The sequence below is a fragment of the Sipha flava genome, unplaced genomic scaffold (genome assembly GCF_003268045.1).
Source record: "Sipha flava isolate LNK unplaced genomic scaffold, YSA_version1 128_pilon_pilon, whole genome shotgun sequence".
NCBI classification, from domain to species: domain Eukaryota; kingdom Metazoa; phylum Arthropoda; class Insecta; order Hemiptera; family Aphididae; genus Sipha; species Sipha flava.
In genome coordinates, this window is record NW_020271754.1 from 611,033 (window position 1) to 633,852 (window position 22,820).

Sequence of the window (22,820 nt, forward strand, 5' to 3'; positions counted from 1 at the left end):
CCCGGTCACGCGCGTCATTCCGTCGCCCGGCTCGACACGCACAGCACCGTTCGCGCTCCGCACCGATCACCGGTAAACCGTCACCGACTCCTCCGCGCGCGTCCCCGTCCCGCGACCCGACACAGGTGCCCCGCTCAGTTCGCAGTCGCCGTTCCGGTCGTATTATGTGAACAGGTCCACCCGCGGTTCGCCCACGCCCGTGTTCTCGCACTCAACCGTCCGTCCGCGCGCCGATCCCTCTCGAACGTTTCGCCCGTGCCCGACAGGGTATTTCTCCGCTCCCCAAAGCCGTTCTCGAAACCGCCCACCGACCGACCATGTCCCGGTTCCCGTCGCACGCGCTCCCGGCGCTGGCGCTGGCGGTGCTGCTGCTGGCCGGCTCCGTACGCCCGTCCTCGGTGGACGACAACACCGTGGACGACGAGCCGAACCCGTTCCTGGAGGCGGCCAAATCGCTGCTGCAGGACTCGCTGGCCGCCAACGGCCAACAAGCCGGCGGCCTGGGCGCCGTGCTCCAGACGTTCATGCAGACGGACGGCGCCAAGTCCGGGCTGGGCTCGATCGTGTCCGGACTGGCGGCCGCCAAGGGGTCCATGGACCCGCAGATGATCGGTCAGATCGTCGGCATGCTGGCCGGCGGCGCGGCCGACAAATCCTCGTCCAACGGCGACAACGGCTCCGGCGGCGTGGACTGGAGCTCCATGATCGACTTGGCTTCCGGTGAGTAGAGCTGCTGCGCACCGACGATTCGCTGTTTCGATTAGAAATAATTAAAAGCTGTCAAACGGTCGGTACTCGTAAATCAACGCACGAACCAACGGTTTATGTATGGAAATGAATATTTATTTTCCATTCGTTTCCGTAGACCTTTTGTTGTCACTCGTTCGTTGTTCGAAACAAATGTTCATGTTACAAGCACTCCCCCCCCCTCCCTACCAATAGCCTCGCACCGTACGTCGGGAATCGCCTCGCAGGCCCGACACCCGTTTCGTACAACACCGTAGTACGTGGATTCCCGTTGATCGCTTTTACGATCCTGTTCGCTAAAACAGTCGTCGTCGTTCGGGTAAAGACCGTATAGTAATCAAACGATTGTTGTTCGTTTTCCCTGAAACGTTTTCCGTTGTGTTGCTGCTGCCTCTGACCGTATCGAGAAATTAGATTTTGAATCCGTTCCTGCGCTGGACGCGCTGCAGTGTTGGTACGGGTCGTTTGAACGAAATAATGCTCGCAAAGAAAATATAGCGTTCAAGTTAATTACAAAACAATAATTAATTTACGCGATATTAATAACAATAGTCATTTACGATTAACGCTCACCAACAAAAATATGTATCGCCAACGCAGCGCAATACGACATGTATCGAAATCAAGAAAGAAATAATTAGAGAGGAACGAAAAACGTGTACTTTGTTAAACCATATAGCGCTGCTCTACGTTGATACGTAAGCGTGTTTATCGAACCACGAACGAGATATACATATTTATCCGACACCAAATGATGACCACTGATTCGTTAAGCCATGTAAGATATTGTGTATTGAAATACAACGTCAAAAAACATATATGCTTTGAACACGAGTTTTAAACGTTTTATAGATACCTAGGAGGTTCGTAGTTATAATTATTTTTTTACATTGTTTTGAATTGTTCTTAACGTTTCGTGTCTACAAACTTTTTATACTACACAGGTTCCTGCGTCACGGTTAATATATGCATGTACTAAAAAAAAAAGAACACGATGTTAAATCGATTGAATTGAAACCGTAAATACTAGATAGATTTATAGATTTTAAATAATATTGATTTAATTTCACCGGCGAAACGCTTCGACCGTTGAAAATATTTTTAATTAGTAAACAATAATTTCAATGTACGCATATTTATAATTTTTTTTTTTTTTTTATAGTAAGTTCTATAGTACGTACCGCGTAACTTATTATTTGCTCTACGAAATTATATGAACTATAACGGTACGTATAATTTTACGCCGAAAAAAAATTTAATCGTCTTGCGTTTCGTGTAATTTTTCGGTCCAACAGATGTCAACGAACCGTGGTTCGCGTTATTATTTTTCAAGACCGCAATAACATATTTTATTCAACTAGGTTACTCGTTTACTTTCCGGACGGACACTAACGTTTGACATACATCCAACGGTGATTTAGCGTTGTACCCGAAATCACGTGGACTCCATCGATTATTGTCATCGAGTCGACACCAACATATTCCTTTGACAATCAAAAAAAAAAAAAAAAAAGTACGCATAACCGCGCCGAACATCGCTGCGGTTGTAATGCGCACAAACGTTTGCAAGTTATACGTGCTCGATCCGAAACGAGATTCGTAAAAATTATCACGACCGTTTTATCGTGTCCAATTTTACCTGGAGTACGAACCGGAGTATTATGCGTACGTGTAGCGTACCAGTATGGATAAAAGCGCGTGTTTCTATCGCGACGTTGAGTTATTATTATTACCCTCAATCGTTCCATTATTATCCCATCAATTATTTCGTAAACCATACAATAACTTCCCACATTCGCACCGCCGTAATACAATTTTAATGATCTCGGCTGCGTATAACGAATGTCAGAGCGCCAATATTAAATGCAAAACAATATCGTTAAATTCATTTGACTTGAATAATGACACTGTGCAACGCGCGTTCGCGTTGTCTAAACGATGGCTGAATTTCTCATGTCCATTTTAAATTCTTCTGATGTAGTTCCATAAATCGAATAATACGTAGTCGTATTGTAATTTGTTCGGTACTTCCTAGGAAACACGTTGACGGCTATAATTTTTCGAACACTACTGATGTTTAGAAAAAAATATAAATTTAATTCTAATTATTTTTTTCTAAGTGTATATAAATACAAATACACTTATATGCACTTGTCTATGATATAATTATCGAGTGCCAAATCGAAAATAGCCAAAAGGCTCGTACTCAAATCCAAGACGCATTGTCTTCCAACGATCATCAGGGTGTTTCATTATTCTATAAAATATGTCTTCTGGTGTTTGACATACAACCTGCAGCAGCGTTTTGTTTATTCCGGATCGGTACGTGCAGTGCATTCGGTCTACGTTACGGTTGTTCGGAGCGGTTTGTATTCGCAGTACGATATCATCACATGGTTTACGTGCAGAAAATTCCGAATCGGACGAACGGTAAATCAACCGTATCGATAACCTGTTTGGAACATCTATGAAAAAAAAAAAAAAAAATAGAAAAAAAAAACTCTGTTGATTATTATTTATAACTAATATTACGCATACGTTGTTTATTCTGTTCGAACAAAAATCGGTGTACACGGGCTCTCGATTACCGACGAGAATCGCGATGCAAAACCAAACGAGTAATACGCCGGGTTATAAATCGAACACGTTAATCACGTTTTTCCCGTGCAGGTACGTGCACCACGTAACCAGAATCGCGCAGAGGCGGCTTGATCATGAATTTTGTGGTTCACTGAACTACCAAAAATGTTGGGGTGGTTGTCGTCATTTTAATAGGCGGGTACTTGGCAATATCGGCAGCGGTAGGTAATATACAATTGGTGATTCAATAGAAATTAGGTAAATTTCTGAACCTAATACGACTCTTAGGTCGGTGGGTGGGTGGTATTAACTATGCTTGAACCGGAGACGCGCGTTCCCAAGCGACGGACTACCGTGGAGCACCACTACTCGCGCGTTCGGATCAACTCTTCCGATCGTCCGTCGATTTCTTAATTCTTAATCGCCGGGAGCTTCGTGGAAGCCCCTATATAGCACCCTATATATATACACGTGTGTAATGACGTCATTTTCCGCGCAGGGTTCATGTCGTCCACCGGCGGCGCGGGCGGCCAGGGATCGTCGATCGAGGGATTCATGAACGTGCTGCCGGCGCTAGTGAACGCGTTCAGCGGCGGCCACGAGCACTCGGACGACCCGGAGGTGGAAGACACCGAGGAGCACGAGCGCCACGCCCGCGCGTCCACGTTCCTGCCGCCGTTCCTGAGCAGCGCGTACGTGTACTGGGAGCACTTCAAGAACAGCGAGCTGGGCACCACGCTGTGGCGGAACAGCGGGCTGGGCAGCATCATGCAGCTGTTCGTCGACAGGAACGGTTATTTCCAGGTGGACAAGATATTCGAGTCGATGGAGAACGCACCGTTCAGGCGCCGGTGGGTGAGGAGCCTGACCAGTTTCGTCGCCGAGTGGATCAAACACGTGTCCGACCCGAACACGCAGTCCAGGTAAACACATCCCGCGGTTCGAAATAATCCTCGGACTCGTAATTCGTAGTCTATTTTTGTTTCCTGACCTCAGATTCGATAAGTATAAGTCGTCTCGTTTTTGTACCTGAGGGACACGAATAGTATATTGTTTTTTTCCCCTTCGGGTATAGGGACTCGATTAGTATACAGCGCCAACGACAGAGGGGTTGGGCGGGAGAGGGACGGACGGATAGAACAGTCCGACGCGGGAATCGAAAGGTTTGCAGAGAGAAAAAATAAATCGCGATCGCGTGGATTACAAAATGTGCAAGATATAGGACCTATGGAGTCCGATATTAGGCGAAAAAGTCCCTCGGATAAATAGTCCCCGGATAAAAAGTTCCGGGTAAAAAAGTCCCCGGTAAGTCATACGGAAAAAATTCTACTATTGCATTTGATTAAATATTAAAAAAAAATAAACAAATGTCTTATAATAATATTATTTAAAAAATATAAGAATTTATTTATTCAGACATAAAATATCCCTTTCTTATATTCTGACCGATTAGTTTCGAACAATTAGGAATATCTGCAAATTTACATTTTAATCACAAAAAACACGCTTACAGAAAACTATCAAAAAAATAATTAAATCTATCTAAAGTGATCTATCAGTTAAAACACCTATTACGTATTACCTATTCGTAGAGAACAATATTTCAGAGTGTACATCGTATAGGGGTTTTTTCGTTATTCCAAATTAATAGTTCTCCGTGATGAATACAAAAAAAGCATGTATTTACTTTTTTAAAACCGTTGTAACTTTTGTTCTAATGAATATTTTTCAAAACGCGTATGAGATTCACTCAAAAACGTTGTTCTCCACCAATCGCGTAACAATAGGTGTTTTCGCCCTTAAATTACTTTAAAAGGCATTTTCGTTGGTTTTCCGTGAACATGTTTTTACCCGATACCATAACCGGTGTAGTAGCCTAACCTTAATGTACGGTCATCGTCGCTGTTGTGCACGGGTGTAGTGACTCCGCGAGAGCACCACGCCTCGCGTTCCGAACGCGCACAACCGGTTTGGCCGCGGAGAGTTCGTTGCCCACCGGCGAACGTTACGCGGACACAAATAAATAATAACACGATTGGAGACGCAGAGAAAAAAAAAACGCGTTTTCCGCGATTACGTTTTCAAGGCGCGTTCGCTCGTATTTTTAGTGTTATTTAGTGCTCTAACGATTATTCGTTTATTTATTTAATTCCGCCTCGTGAAATCTCCTCGCCCGACCCGGCCATTAAACCGTAGGAATTCTCGATCGCCGCGTTTAAGTCTCCGGGGATGGACGGTCCGCCGCCGCCGTCGTCGGCAATCAAAACGGTTCCGCGTCCTGTCCACGTATTTCGGTGGACCTGTCGAATCATTCGCGTATTTTTCCGCTCCCGTTCAACGTAACGATCGTACGCGAACATTTTCAAACGTTTCGCTATTTTCGAATCATATATATATATATATAGGTATCGGGTGCGCCTGATTAGAAACAGGACAACTGTCAATTGCGCCGCGGGCAAAGAGAGAAAAATTACGGGACAGGAAAAAGGTATACATCAACTACTGCGCCGACCGGTATTCGAATGTAGTATAATGTCACAGAACATAATAGGAGCGACGGCTATCTGAATTCCTTTGTTGACCGGAAAATATTTTCGTTGTCCTTGAAATCCACTGGCACGAACAAGATATCTTAAGCCGTGATCGGTGGGGTGCCGGTAAAGTTTATAGATATTATCCATATACGTTGTTCGATACGGATACAACATCACGCCGAGCCTCCGGAGTATTCGATGCTAACATCAACCGCGCCTCCAAAGAAATGTAAACAAATCGATCAGCTGATTGAGTGTCGTTTCTATTGTATTCTATTATAATATTGTGCGTCAATCGATTCCTATACATATATATATATATAAACGTGTGTAATACTTTAATCATTGATTTTAGAACTTACGGTTTAGCAGTGTTGTACATTTGATAATAAATGGGTTTACGTCGTTTTGCTCTTAGGTACGTTTGAAAAACATTATTTTTACCATAATATTAATTTATTATTTGAAGTTGGAACAAAACGTCGACAAGCATTATATATTTCTAAAACAAATTCGTATTATTGATCAGTATAAGTGTTGCACGCGTGCAGTACGTACAAATTTCGTGGCCCGTGCTTAAATTTATAATGGAACAGTTAAAAATTCTCCAGCCCAATTGTGATGTAGGTATACATTTTTAGTAGATCTTTTTTATACCAGCACAATAGTTGTATATAGTACAGGTAGTGCCCCAAAATCGGCGCAATTGATGAGCACCGCAACTGGCTACAGGCAGGCCTAGTTTGTTTTCAACTCTCCCGACACGACCTCGTCTCCGGGAAAAAAATATCATTAACACTATCTTCTTTCCCAAAACCTTGTGCGAACGGTGTCTACGTGCGCGTTTCCAAGACGGATTACGGGTGGACTCGGGTCGTATTGAACGATTGGCACATCGTCGTCGATCGTGTGATTACTGTTGACCTATGATCAGAGTTGGGCAAAAACATATCAAAATGAAGATTAAAAAATAAAAGCGTGAATTAGTTTGATTTATTTATGAATAAAGAATAATTTTTTATTCTGAATAATTGTGGTGTACTGAATGAAGAATAAAATTATTCTGAATAGTTTTATTCGTGAATAAAATAATTAGTCAGAATAAATTTATTCGTTAGAATCATGAATGATATTTTTTTTTTTTAACTTGTGTATTAATAATTTAATAATTTATTATAATTAATAATTTATTACTAATCGCAATCATATGGGCGTGAATTGTTCCCTATCAAGACCTAAATGTTGGTAACTATACAGGTTACTAGCAAAAAACTATTATAGAAATGTTATCATCAGGGCTCTGGACTTATAGCACTTTAAATCATTAAAATGAATGTTTAAAAAAGCGCTTAAAAATATCATTATAAGCACTAAAATAAATATTTAAAAAATTTTAAATTAAGCAAAAATATTCAATAAAAAAAAAGAAAAAACTATAAAATTCTAACTAAAAAATCAAACAAAATAAAAATAAATCTTTACTTTCAAGACTTTAAGGATTTTATGGATTTTCTAAGGGATTTTTCTGAAAAATTAAATGTAAACTGTTCTCTCTGTTCTTAATCATTCTGACGTTTGACACTCAGTTCTATTTTCAGCGTTGGAATATCTTTGTTAACCCTACATCGATGCCTTGGATGACGACGAACTACGTGACAACGTAGATTAAAATTAATTTTAATTATAATTCTATCAGAAACAACTTTGTAGGAGAAAACTATAAAAACGTAAAAAAAAACTGGTCAAATAAGCAAAAATAATCAGAAAAATTGGAAATAAGCATTTTTTTTGAAAAATTGATGAAAAAAGTACTTTCAAATTTCATAATTGTACGTGTTATAACTTGACATACACTTCTATAGCACTCTGCTACATTTTAAGTCAATCCATAAAAACAAGCAAATGATTTAACTCGTGAACACTGGTTATCACCTTAAGCATTTTTACATTAATATTTGTAGATATATCGGTAAATAATAATTCAAGTAATAACAATAATAATAACAATTTGTAGTAATAATTATAACAATTATCGTTATAGTAACTATAACAACCTATGTGTATCAAGAATAATAACATTTTTATATATATTATATACATTATTATTATATATCGTTATTTAGGATTTATATTTATTATTTATATGATTATAGGGAATAACGATTAACGAATAATGAATAACGAATAACTGAATAAAATATTGAATAAAATATAGTAAATAAAAATCTCCTAATAATAATACAAATTAAAATAATGAATAAAAATAAAAATCAATAATAAAATTAAGAATAATTTTGTATTCAAATAATCAATCAAATAATATTTTATTCGAATAATGCCCAACTCTGTCTATAATCGCGCGTTCACGACGTAAACACAAACTCGCGTCGTCCGGAATACTTTTTACCTAATAAAACTAGAACGTTGTCGATAATATTAATTGCGGCAAGTGTTTTAGAATACCATCGGGTAAACCCGTTCCGCTTTGCTGAACGAATGACGGTGGGAATTTACGATTTGCGTTGGAATTATTCGTCCGAACCCAAAGACCAGTTGTTTTTGCACTCGCCATTAGTCCTACGCGTTCTTTTAACCATAATGAGCGTTAACCGTTATCTGCGGTAAAAAAAAATGAATCAGTTGTTCTGATCTTAACCGATGTTACCAGATCAAGGTTAAATAGTAAACACTTGTAGAATAATAAACTCGCCCTTAAGATCTTCAGATTTTTGTCTTGGTAAACTATCAAATCAATAAAAACGTCAAAATAGATACTTACTTGCATTACGTCGATGTTTCAGTGTTAACATTTTTTTTCTGCTAGGCAATATAGGCGTGTATAAAGTCGTTGTCATCAAAACTGTTTTCTTCCACAAATCCATAATTTATTTAAATAATGCAACAAGACTTGTATTATGTGGAAACGGTCGGGACCTAATATTTTTTCCATTTTAGACAGATTTCCATTTAATACAACTCGACAGAAAAAAAGTTACAATATATATTTTTCATTTCATATTTATTCTTTATTATTTGTTAAATTGTATTAACTTTATATTATACATGTGTAGTTAAAAAAAATTATATATTTAAAAATTACAGTAAATTTATATTTACGTACTCTTTCAAAATTCTTCTAAAACTTTTAAAACTTTTCAACCAGCCATTTGATGCTTCGAATACCGTGTTAGACATTGTGCAACAATTTGACGTGCAATACACTAGTGTCATCGGCCCAGAAATTGATAAGTTTTTTGCTGTAGCACTTAAAAACCACTCTCAAGTTAAATTATTTATTTTTTCGTTTGCGTTTGATATTTCAATTATCTTTTCATCCGCCTATTTCCTAAAATATAAATTATAAGTAGATCTACAGGTATATCTTAAATATTTCAGTAATTTGTTTAGTTAATTTTACCATTCATCCATTTTTCTTTTGTTTATTATTATTTTTTTTTTTACTTTAGTATATAATTAGTTCACAAATTGGTTTTACTGATGATTAATCTTTTTCACTAGATCCAATTAATTTTAACACTTCATTTAATGTCAAACATTTATTGATTTTCGACATACTAAGTTATTTAATAAAAAATAATTATTTGTAATTACAAAAATTTTATGCAGTCCGAGGCGTTGTGAGTACAAAACATTACTATACTTTATAGTACAAACGAAAAAATAAATGTAATGCGTTGAAATAATCCTAACCAATATAGATTATATTTGATAATTTTTAAATAGGTATTTCCATGATAAACAGGTACATGACAAAAATATTGTTTTCATATCCACGTTAGACAAGTTTCATCTTACTCAGGACATGATGTTTTTAAAAATATATTAGAGTTGCCGAGACCAAACAATTTTTCTATAGAATACAGGTTTTCATATTATTCAGGTTTTACTGTATAATATTTTCCTAAAAAAACCCGATGATAAATCAATGTTAATTAGTGGTGGGTTTATTCGGATTTCATGGATTATCCGAATTATTCAATTCAATTTTGGTGTTCAATGACTCATTTTTTCTTACTCACATAAATGTAATTAAGGTTATGCAGTAAAAATAAGATAATTAGATGTCCAGTCATGATACCGCTGCAAGTGATAGAGGTATAAACTAAAAACATTGCATTAGGTATTTCTTTTGGTAATTGATAATAAATTATTAAAACTGTAAAAGTCATGATAAGTATACTGTAATTTATGAAACATAATTTTCCATTGTTGTGAAATTTTAATTATAATAAAATAAAACAATTTATTTCATTAAAAATGATTAAGTCACATGAAAAGTAAAAATCCATGAATCCGGATAATCATAACAACGTAATTTTCAACTATTACGATTCCCAATAAACACATTTTCAAACTAGAATTTAAAAAATCACTTTGTGAATATTAATACACACCTTACACGCATCTCTAGATTTTCCCGTAATACTATAGTACATTTTATTTATGACTCAGGCAATGTCTTATAGCTATACAAATATGTTTATATTTTAATGGTTTGCGAAACCGGAAAGGTTTTAAAAATCAACTACGGACATTAGTAACTGGTTCATTCGAATTTATGAACGTCAAAATCGAAACGCTGAACGGGAATTTAAAATAATACGAGATCTACGGATTTTATTTCAACGTATTTCAGTGATCTAACCTTATCGCCCTGATCGATCCTTCTCGTGCTGAGAAAACTGCCTTCCTAACCTCTGGGTAATTATAAGGTTTCGGTGCCGTCTTCGATCCGGGAGAATCTTTGCACGCAAACAAAGTTCTTTGCTCGGGTGCTGATACGGTTGACAATATTTATTATCCTCCGAAACGAAAAAAAAAAAAAAAAAAAAGAAAAAAAAAAGAGACACACGAATTTAAACTTTCCGATTTTCCGACAAACAATCGAACGGATCGACACGGGTGGACGACCGGTCGATCATTTCGTACGGCGCACACGCTTTACCGCGTGCCATTGCCCACGCGCGCCTCCGTTCGCGCAGGCGCATCGATGTCGCCCGCGCTTTTTTCCGATGCGACAGAAACGAACTCGATAGCCGCTCGGATTGAGTTACCGGGTTTCGAAATCGACACGTAAATAACCCCCCCCCCCTCAGGTGCGTTTAAGGTTTTTTCGTGTCGAACGTCTCTCTAACGAACCGTTAGACTACTGCGGACCGCCGCTAAAACGCGTGTGAGATAAACCGTCGAGGGGTCCCGTTTAAAATTGTTTTTAAATACTCGGCTTGCCACCCTCCCCTACCCTTACCAAGGGTCCTAACGTTTTCATTTTTCCGCACTCCGCACGTCTTGTTCTTTGGCTCGTACGCGGAGGTCTCTTTGCACCGGTGATCGTTTTCGATCAGGCACAAGCCGAGTTTTTTATAACGTGTCTTTGTGATTCCAATAATAATGCACCTTACGCGTATTTTGTCTCCGAGCACCTTCGCTCGGTTTGATCGATCTGTTTTGTTAATTTTAACACGTCGAAGAAAAAGAAAATTAACATTCCAATCGGTGAAACGCTTCTATGTGTTGTGTCTGCCAACAACGTTCCGACAGAAATCGCTACCCCCTTTCAAATTTCGCAGTACTTGTACTGCGCACGATTTTCAGCCCTGTCCTACGCGCCCTCGCAAGACACACGTCGCTCGTGATTTTCGGTTTCGATCTCAACGCGTCTACCAACCGGACGTGATCCATCGTTATACGTCGTGAGCACCTAGTCATTGCCGAAATACCATCACGCATTTCGACGTGCGTGTTCAGGCGATTATCGTTCCCCAGCTCTCGAGACGGTTTGCTTTTAAAACGCTATCGGTTTTTTGAAGTCGTACACACGGTATGCATAGGATCGCGGGCGCGTCGCCGGACACGGGGTTGTTTGCTATTTCTTTCGACCGGCGTCAGTCCCGATCTATTCGATAAACGAACAATGCCGTGCATTAGAAACGGATCGGATGTATCACAACAACCCGGTTACGGTCGCCGAAAACGAGACGCTAATAGCACCGCATTTTTCAGATACTTGTCGACGACGCAGTTTATCATGAACGGGTTCTTGAAATCCCAAGGTTACTCCAAAGCGGCCCAGTTCGACCCGGCCAGACCCTCGGAATCGTTGAGTTTCCTGTTCGACGCGGTGGCCAAGAGACAGTTCGGACTGAAGATCAATTCCGCCACGTACATCAAACCCGCGATCGCATACCTACAGGTGAGTAACGCGATGTGTATTGAGGCGTGTTGTACACATATATATATACATCAGTGGCGGATCCACGAGGAGAGGGGTTGGGGGGTTAACCCCCCATCACGGAAAATATATATTAAAAATCAATAATTCTTATGAAATAAGAAAAATATTTTTATTTTTTTTTTAAGTATGAGGAAAAGTATATAATTTGTAATTTTATTCATACAAGAAATTAGAAGTCTTAGATTTAAATTGATGTTTAATAATTACTTACTAATACCTTGATTCATTATCAATCACTGACTGCAATGTTATAAAAAATATCCTAAGGGAAAACATTTTTCAAACCCTCCCCACCTCCAAAGAAAATCCTGGATCCGTCACTGATATACGTATATTTTACACGGGTATAATTGAATATTTTTGACGCGTGCCGGTTCGTTTTTCCAGGAAGTTTTCCGATTGGGCCAAAGCAAAGGACTGAGCTTGCAACATTTAACGTCCAAGGAAATCGAAGAGAAACTATCGGAACTGCTGAACCACGAGATCATCGACCCCGTGCTTAGGGTGTGGAGAGTGTACAAGTTCGTTTTGAAAAAACCGGAATGCGATCGTTACCTGGTGTGCAGTATCAACCGCAAAGGCCAATATCCGGATAGCAAAACCGGACTCAAGCCAGGCGTTACCAAACTGTCCAGGTACGTGAATCGAAGTGTCGTCGAACCGAGCCTATTTCGATAACAGTAATCGATTATTATTGGACAGTCGGACTTTTTAATGCGCTGCAACCACGAACTAAGATGGTAGAGGACTAGAGACGAATGTCCTTAACGTTGACCCTAAATCGAATAGAGTTGGTAATTACGGGGGAGGGGGGGATCATTCCTTTTATCGGATGTAACTCCATCTGTTGATAAATATGAAATATTCAATTATTTATTATCTCGGTTAACTTTTAAATCACTTTATACTTGAGTATTTTTAATTGTACAAGAAATAATACATTTCAACACGTTATACATGCATTTTTACTACCTACCTTTATTAAACAAATTATCTGCTATAAATGCTATTAAATGGCGTTCGGAACAGTTATTATACAAATACACAATAAAATCAATGGTAAAATATAATTTGTCTTATGTTACTATGTAAATAAGTACTCATATCGTTATTGATTTTGACGATTTCTTTTTATTGACGCTTTTTCGTTTCATATTTCTATTGTGTAACAAAGTTTCATTCTCATTATGATACAATACTGAAATATATTTGTCATAAAATAGAGAGTATTTTTTTCTGTATATGAAACACAATTTTTTATTGATCATTTTAATTTAATAATTTTTAATATATTTCAACTCAGTATTTTATGGTGTCATAAATAAATGTGCGTACCTAATAAAATAATTAATAAACTACGATAGTCATTGGTCTTGAACTACGATTAAAATGTAGTAATTGATCACCAATAATCAGTACAGTATTGTATTGTATATTATTTGTATACCACGGAAAGCGGAAAAATGTCAAAGTTGTCCTTATGATAAGCCAGGTGGCGTTAGTTCTGCCAAAAGGAATAACCCCCTCCCTTCGTTCCCAGCACAATCTGTATATACTTTCGTGGCAATTCCCCTCACACCCTCCAAACCTTTTCGTGTCTAGCCCTCTATTATCCGAGTCCGTGATTAGAACAATAGCAACACCAAATAATCTGAAAAAATGTGAAAACACGTTAACGATGATTTGTACATTTAGCTCTTAAAATGTATAACTTCTCGTTGTTGTACGAATACATTTTTTCGATTACGTATGAAACCCACGTGTTTATCGACGCGTACAAAACCCAACTCTGGCGTGTGTTCGAATCGTTCCAAAACTATATTTGTTTGTGAAAAAATCGTTCTCCGGTAGCAACGTAAAAACGATTATCGGTAATCGAAAGGTTTTATTTCGATAATGTTCTAAGGATGGTTGTTGTATCGAAAACGATGTTTGGTGAAAAAACGATCTGTTATTCTAAATTTTTTTATGCGAAAACATGCTGAAAGGTGAATAACTGAACGAGTAAAACTGAAAAAATACGAATCTTTCCAAAAGTACATGCATGCACTGTCAAATTTGAAGTACAGCTGATTTCTTTTCGTTTTACAGTCTGATCGCTTCTTGGTTCCTGTCCGGCCGGACCTACACGCCATACTGGAAGCTTTACAACGCGGCCACCGAAGACCACAACTGTTCGGTAAGTCCGATTTTTCATGGTGCATTCGAGTGACACCGGACTTTTACCGATAAACTATTGTTGACGCGTCGCGTTCGTTGTGTGTTTAGACCAAATATCCAGCGTCCTGCCAGGAGTTCCACGAAGAAGATCTAAGAGCTACCACCGAATATTTCCATAACGAACTTTAACGCGTTGCAAGACGGTCGTACATCACTGCGGATACAACTTTAAAGGCTGTCTCATTGATTCCGATTTCCGAACAATTTTAATTACATGTATCTTAACTCCGAACGGGGTGCACATTAGGTCACTCGGGTACTTAAGCTTAGTTTAAGCCACCGTTGATACATTACCTTTATTTTGTTTATCATTTCGCTATGTATACAAAATCATACATACATATATAGTATATATATTAAAATATGTTAACTATATTATATTTAATATAAAATTACTATCCGTTATAATTTAATTTTAATTTTGCACGGCAACCGCATTTTATACGAATAGTCTTGCTCGACAATTATCATCATCATTTAAAATCCTATGAACAAATGGACCGCGGAAAGGCTCGCAGAATACCGTAAAATAATTTCATATCACGGACACGCACTATTTACTGCATGAATATTTATACCTATATCGAACACACGTAGAACATCTGCAATGCACTCGTGCGTTTTATTCGATACCAGTCCGATGATTGTTCGCAAAATTTCAAAAATCGAGCAACAACATCTATTTGTACAACATACCCGGGACGATTTTTAACATTTGATTTAACGTTTCAAACAAGATCGTCGATCATAGTTCGTAAATCTTGTTACGGTCCGAACACAATCATATATTTTTTAGATGAAACTTCAAGCGCTTGTCGTTGGAAGGACTACAACTTGCAGCAAAATGTTTAAAAGAAAAATTATATTTATATATTTTACGCGCGTGACTAATCGTTTTGAATTCGATAACTCGGATAAGTATCGATTGGTAGGTCGTACGTTTAAAATCCCAACGTACGTCTTCGTGAAACATCAGAATAAACACAATATTCTCGTTGATAATCGACATTGTTTTGATGTTTCACGTGGCCCGACGGTTAACTTCGAAAATGTTAACGAACGCATTTATATTTTCATTATAAAACACCCATCTCGTTAGTAACGTATAAATATTATATTAGGTTACAGGTAGTACATTTGAAATTTTAGTATAAGTAACATGTATAGTAACACTGTTATAAACAAAATCATCCACTTAAACATTAGTATACAATTATCTATATTATAATATGGTACATGTTTAAGAAACATTTCGGTTGTAAAATATAAAATATCGTACTCATTTTTACAATAGGTATTAGGTACCAACGTGTAAGAAACTAGAGATCGCCCGGACCGGTGCGAAAACAATCGTCTGATATGATATTACTTCTTTTTTACATTTTGACTGATCCATTCCAATCCTTCCTGAAAATAAAAAAAAAACATTTTTATGTGAATCACACTATATTAATTATAAACTATATAACTATTGTTTAAGTAAGATTTCTGAATTGTAAGTAAATTAAACTTAGGATATTATTATTATCTTTTTTTTTTTTTTTTTTTTTTTTTTATAATATTTATCTACTTATTATTACTTTTTATTTATTAGTGTAATAATTATATATGGTTGTAACGCTGCACAATATATTGTGTGCGATAAACGTAACTACGCGTAAAATACGGAATATACAAGTTTACCGAAAGGAATTTTTGTGTTTTGAATTGTTAATCGTTTATGGAATCACAACATTTTACTAACAGTATCTCGTGCACGGATGGATTACAGCCCTCTCACCGACGATGTTCTAGAAAATCATTCTGCAGATGTTTCGTCCGTCATTTGTTTGTCGAACGATCTCTCTGATAACGATCGAAATAATTCAAACAAATGACGAGCAAAGTATCAGGAAAACAATTTTCCAAACCACCGTCGGATGCGCCGGGGTAACGTGCAGGACCCGATTAAGAGTTTATCGGGCCTGGAGCCTGGTAGTCCGAAGGGCCCATAATCCTTATAATATATATTACCGATAACTGTATTATGTTTAACGATTTTTCATATCTGTCAATATTCGTTACACGCAAGTATACGATATTATACTTCAAACGCAAAAATATAATTATAATATTTTAAAACTAACTTTACTCTCTTATTTTCTCTTCTCTTCTCGGAACCCCACAAAAATAACATCCGCATTCATTTCTTTTAGTAGAGATCTCGATTACAGATGCAAACAATACAGTTGCGAAAATTAAAAAAAATGTATAACCAAAATAAAATGGAAACCTAAAAACTGGGTTCATGATTGAAGGCGCCTTCGGGACGTTAAATATTTTAGGGCCTGGATCCCGGGCTCCTAGGCTCCGTGCTTATTCCGGCCCCGGTAACGCGTACGTGGTTTTCGTTGGATCGGGGGTAGGAGGGGGGTGAGGAGAACACCGGTTGACCTTCCTTGATGCCCTCGCCGCGTATGCCCGAACACGCCTGTATCTGCCACGGCCGGTCGCGGATCAGATGCAAGTTGAGCTCTTGCGCGATCTCCGACGCCTTGGCCGCGAGCGCCAAGTCCTGTTTGTTGGCGTACACCAGCACGGGCACGCCGGCCAGTTTGTCGTCGCTGAGCAGCTCGTTCAGTTCGAATCCCGTTTCGTCCACTCGTTTCCGGTCCGCGCTGTCCACCACGTAAATCTGACGACCGTTGTAACGACATTATATAGTAACAATAACGCGATGTTTGTTTATTCGAATGACGATCGCGCGACGAGACGACGCACAGTGGTCCAAAAATTAAAATAGTTGGCCAAAAATTAAATTTTTTCAAAACTAGTTAATAAACATATACCGTAAAAATTAATTAAACAATATTTTCATGCTTGATCTATTTTTTTTTTTTTTTAATCATTAAACAATACAAAAGTATGCAATATAATTCTGTTTTATGGGGGATAAAATATTTTTAATGGTAATCATAATATAACACAACATTATTCCTTTTTAAATATTTGTTATTACAATATATTTAAAAATAGTTAATTTATGTAAATTATATTGTTCCGAACACTACAGAATCCTACAAATTCTACACTACTACCATTTGTGTCGTTTTAGGAATGAAAGCCATATTTTTAAATTTTTTTTACTTTACAAAATAAAATTTGTTCACAATAAAATGGTTGACTCGCCAAAACTCAACTGCTTAATACGAGTTGCACAAAAATGCGCAGCTAAATATTACACACTTGTTCGATAGATAATAGTTTATTAGATCATACCAATATATCTGTGAAGCTCGGCGAAAAACATTATTAATTTTATTACTTTAAAAACGTATGGATTTATTTTTTCTAATATTTCGAAACGTATACATTTCCACTACTATTACGGGTCGATAATAATCGTTATATGATAATTTGGGTCGTTAAACAATATCAGTAATTCATATTATATATATATCAAACGAAAATATTTTGGTTGACTCTTATTTTATTTGGTGGGAAAAATTTAATTAAGAAATTATTACTAACCAAAAATTGCAGTATTTGTAAAAAAAAAACATTTTATCTATTTAAATGTTTAATTTTTCCATGAATATAAATACATTTTGCCATTATTGTTGTACAGTTGTGTGCTTAAAGCTCTGTAGAAAATATGTACGAAAGAAAAATTTTAATTTTTTGAAATTCAAAACACTAATTTTTGGTCAACTATTTTCATTTTCGGATCACTTTGCGACGACACGAAACATGGGGACGGATCGATTCCAGCGGGGCATTGGAAATTTAGCCGTCATGTGCCAATTTATAAAAATACCACCCTAACACAGCTATTTTTTGTTCGTGTACGAATAATTTAGAGATTTCACAACATTTATATAAATATTCAGGTCTCACGAACAATAATAATAATAATAATAATAATAATTGGCAAAAACAATATGTACCGTGTGAATATTATTTCAGTTATATGTTCATCATTATGTTAAAAATATAAATTAAGGTTACTAAGAGTATATTTATTTTAATTACATAGTATAATTTTTATTAGTATTATAAAAATAGTGATTCCAACTACTATTGAAACACATTTCTTGCCTTGACATGTGCGAAATCTTTGATATTTTCTGTTTGTCTGTTTATAATGTAGTGAAAATTTTCTAGCGATCCACTTTTCGACCTACTGACGCCTCATTTTCCTATTTGTGATAAAATGGTAACAGATCGTCGACCCGGCATCGCTTATTTAATTTTTTTTTCGTCGAAGGAAAATCATTATGATTATAAATTACTATTTTAATTATGATTATATCAATTGTACAATTAAAACGTACGAGAATAAAATATATTAACACAAATCGATAACATAACAAAAATAACTGATGGACCAGAAGCAACCCGTCGTGAAAACCCGTAGATCTTTCAGAAAGATTCGAAATACCAGAGGACTTGGTCCTCAGCACAAAAATCAACGCGGATTTTTCCCGCTAACCGTAACGGACCCAGTCAACATTTAAGATCTAAGATTCGGTCCGCGAAAAGTAGCGAACTTTTGCACTCGAGTCGGTGAACACAACCGAGGACCTAGTCAAACAGACTGAATCCGTCGAGGGCCTGAGGACCTACTCCGTCGGGCCAAGTCGTCATAAGACCCTCTCTGTGTACGGGCACCTGGTGTACGCGTTTGTTACCGATCGCGCTTACCAGTATGTCGGTGAACTCGAAATAGTTGCGCCAATAGGGTCTTATCTTGCGCTGGCCGCCGATGTCCCACACGTTCAGCTTCATGCCGTCCGCCTGCACGGACTTGATGTTGAACCCCTGCGTGGGCGTGATGTGCGACACGTCTTCGGACGCCAGTTTCTTCATCAGCGTCGTCTTGCCCGCGTTGTCCAGCCCCAGCAGCAGGATGCGAAGCTCTTTGTCCGGCGACGAACGCAAACGTTTCAGCATCGACAACAGTCCCTGTGTACACGCGCACAACCGTAACGTCATGGTCCCGGTGTAAACAAAATCGACGCCCCTCAACCCCGAAACCGCGCGCTTCACCGACTGCGACCGAACTGCGATTCTAATCTCGGTTGTACGGGCCGCGAAAGAAACGCTGCTGTACGGACAACGTGCGCCGAAACGAAATCGACCGGGTACAATTCAGTTTCCATTTAACACCGGCAGTGGCGCCGAACACTTAATCCATATGGGTTCAACCGAACCGACTGGGGAATCGGAAAATTAAAAAAAATGAAATAAAAAAAAAAACGATCGTTGACAAAATCGATTTCGCACGCTGTTCGGCAAACGTTTTCCATTTGAATTGGTATACTCGTTGTTCCGAGACGCTTGAAACAAAAAGGTTCGGGTGATCGGAAAAGGGCGATTGAGTCGGTCGGATCGTCTGGAACGGGCAGTTTCGATTTCGTTAGCGTACGTCTTAAGCGCTTGCGCGAGGATTGTCACGAGGCAAACGGTACGCATGAACACGTGTATTTCGTGACTGTGACACACCGTCGTCGAGTACTACGTACACGCGCACGAAAGGGCCGGTGCGACCATGGTCGTCCCAAGGTTTTTCGGGGCCATATTAATCTTGGGGCCCTTCGACCATAATAATAAGATATGATAGACAAAATACTCACCGAGAATAACGAAATTCTTGCAAACATATTTTTCCAAACCTTAACCGATCAAGCTCGTTTAAATTCGTGTACTGCATTACATACTTACATAATAGAATTGAATATTATTCCTATTATTTATAATTAAATCGCTTAATGTAATCGAACAAGTTGCTACACGCAGCGTATACAATTGTTCGGTTTAATCGAGGCTTCATTATTAATTATTATACAACAAGACTTTATGGAGAACTCCTAAAATATATTTCAACAATGGGGCCTGGGGCAAAATGGTCCCGTTGCCCCGCTCCCTCTTAACGGCCCTGGATACGACGGGCCCCCCGCGGAAGTGGTGCTCGACGTTGGAAAACCAAATCGTCGCTGACGGACCGAACGCTATGATTCAGAAAAGATTATTAACGATAATGTTATGTTTTTTCCAATCACAGTCACGAAACAATAGTTCTGTACTGCGACAACGGGGGCGTGCCTGGAAGAATGGGGTCGTCCACGACCCCACCGAAATCTTAACGGATTCAGAAATAAACTATCGCTTGATGTTTTTGTACAATTTATGTTTAAAAACTTAACATTTTTTCGATCTGTCTAGTGCTATAAAATAAATCATTACCAAAAATGTTATCTCGCGAAGTAAATACATTTGAACAGGCACGGGTCTAGAAATGAAAAAAAAAAAGGGGGGGCTAATAAAGTGAGTTATCGCCGTAATGACGTTGTGCATGTCGATCTGTACGGTCTTTTTTACGTCTGATATTTTAAATAATTGTAGTACCTGTGTCCGATAGGGTACTGACTAATGTCTAAGGAAGGGGCTTCGACCCCCATAGTCTTCCCTTATATCTGCGCTTGCATTTGAAATACGTGGTACCACAAAAATATTGAACCCCCCCCCCCCTCATGAAAAAAGTTTCCAGGCACACTCCTGCACACGACGGTCGGACCCTACGGTTAACGTTGACGTCATTCGTTCGCGACGGCGTGCACGAACGCGATACGTCATTATTGTTTGTCGAGCGGAGAAAAAAAAGCGCAAGATACAGGATACCATTCGGCAACGGTTAAAGCGCACTGGTTTGGTACGCGATGTACTACGCGAAGCTCGACGTAAGTATAACACTTACCATTTTGTCCGTAGCCGGATTCGACGACGATCGCTTCACACTATGATCGGTTTCGCGAATGAACGCATCGTTTTCGGAACGAAAAAGAGATCAAAAAAAAAAAAAAAAAATCCAACGTCTTGCACAGTACACAGGGTTCGAGGACAATGTAATTTCCTATCGATCGCGTTTGACGGCAATTGGATACGTGTTTGTGTACGGACCGAAACCGTGTTGCTATGGAAATCGTTGTGCCGCGTTCGAACTACAAACACTCTGTTGTACGAACGTATCCTACTGACGCGTGACGAGCTCCGTATCGCTGACATGTCGCAACGAGTAGCAAGCGTTCGGGCAGTGATCGAAGGATGTGCCGAACGGGGAGTGCAGGTCTCCGAAGAACTGGCATCCGTGTTCGTAAGTGCGCTCTCCGTATTGATCTCCAGACGCATTCCGTAGGATTTCCCAGCGACTCGATCTAGCGAAACCGCGTTCCGGGGCAACGGGACGGGGTATCAGGGCGCTGGTACAATCCCTCGTCGTGGGGGATAGGGACGGCGGCATCCGTCAATGCGTGCGGCGGTGGACGTGAAATTTCGGTCGTTCCCCGACGCGCCGCAGGGACCGCCGGCCGTCAAAATCTACTCCGGACCCGTCGGCGAGTCCACGCGCGTCGGGTGTCAGCGTCCCTCGTACTCGGGGTCGGGTCTCACGTCAGTCCCGGCCGACTCTCCTAGTCCCGTGGCCAAATCCGGTACGTAGGGAAACCCGAGCACCGGCGATGGCGGATCCTGCGTTATCACGTTTCGGTAGCCACTTATAGGCATATCCTACCGATGACGCTTATCGCGAACGGTACGTCGGGAAGCACGGTCAGCCCGGCGTCCTTCGGATTTTGTTCACTAACGGTACAGGAGTCGGCGGCGGCCTGACGCTGGTGGCCCGACGACGGCGACCCGGTGGGATTCAACAAAATAAATCTATTCTAATCTATCCTTATCTAATCGATTATAACGTACAAATAATTGAATAAATGTAACATCCACTACGTCTACCTTAACCCGTCACCACGTGCGTGGATTTATTCGTAGGAATCACGAGCGTAGGGTATTCTCTTACCCCAACGTAATTGTTATGTGTTTTATACTTAATGATCGAACAATAATTTTTTAAACAATATATATATATATATGTTTTGTTTTACTAATTTCTTATGCATAATCCCAAGAAAGAAATCAAATTTTTTTTTTTTTATTGATGAAGCCACAACTACAATGGTTATTGGCTTTTTAATCTAAAGTTATGTTTACATGATGAAGGGAGATACAACTGAATACATAAAGAGTTATATTAAATTAAATTGTACATTTTTGTTAATTTTAAAAATTTAAAAATTTTGTAAACATTTTCTGGGTCTGGACTTAGTGCTTGCTGGAGGTTGTCGGATATTTCTAGACTGTCCTTGATGGCTCTGTATTTTAATCAAATTTTTATGTAGGTACATACGAAAACTAAGGAAAATTTAATTTCTATTTTTTCTATTATGAAATATCATTTGTTTTTTTATCAAATGTTTTTGAATAAATAACATTTAATTTGAGCGAAACCGGTTAAAACACGGGCCCCACCCTTCACTCTTAAGTTGTAGGGCTCCGATTACAACATTTCGGGTGTAGCCCGGCAAGCCCGGATTAACACTATCGTAGGCTCTAGGCCCCTAGTCCTTGCAGGGCCGTTGTCCAGTATTTAAATGGTTAAGAAACCTTCT

At 38.8% G+C, this 22,820-nt stretch overlaps 3 protein-coding genes across 7 annotated transcripts in view; 2 read left to right on the forward strand and 1 right to left on the reverse strand.

Annotated features, from left to right (window-relative positions):
- Window positions 1-15,733, forward strand: LOC112694368. Its single transcript, XM_025569813.1, has 6 exons — window positions 1-720; window positions 3,827-4,250; window positions 11,886-12,075; window positions 12,505-12,752; window positions 14,209-14,296; window positions 14,386-15,733. Exons 1-6 carry the CDS (start codon window positions 318-320, stop codon window positions 14,464-14,466), a joined length of 1,434 nt encoding a protein of 477 aa, XP_025425598.1. The 5' UTR covers window positions 1-317; the 3' UTR covers window positions 14,467-15,733.
- Window positions 15,433-21,156, reverse strand: LOC112694369 (ADP-ribosylation factor-like protein 3). 2 transcript variants are annotated; one of them, XM_025569815.1, is made up of 4 exons: window positions 21,074-21,156; window positions 19,021-19,281; window positions 16,771-17,011; window positions 15,433-15,740 (listed from the first exon to the last, which is right to left on the reverse strand). In XM_025569815.1, the coding sequence occupies exons 1-4, from the start codon at window positions 21,074-21,076 to the stop codon at window positions 15,703-15,705; spliced, it is 543 nt and encodes a 180-aa protein (XP_025425600.1). In that variant the 5' UTR covers window positions 21,077-21,156; the 3' UTR covers window positions 15,433-15,702. The 2 variants fall into 2 exon arrangements, with proteins under 2 accessions (XP_025425600.1, XP_025425599.1); XM_025569814.1 differs by lacking the exon at window positions 21,074-21,156 and having other exon boundaries at window positions 19,021-21,057.
- LOC112694367 (cilia- and flagella-associated protein 206-like) overlaps window positions 21,079-22,820 on the forward strand; it is an 8,708-nt gene continuing 6,966 nt past the window's right edge. For all 4 annotated transcript variants that reach the window (XM_025569808.1, XM_025569809.1, XM_025569810.1 and 1 more), the window contains exon 1: window positions 21,079-21,469. In XM_025569808.1, coding sequence (XP_025425593.1) covers window positions 21,116-21,469 — 354 coding nt within the window. In that variant the 5' untranslated portion in view covers window positions 21,079-21,115. The remainder of the gene's footprint in view (window positions 21,470-22,820) is intronic.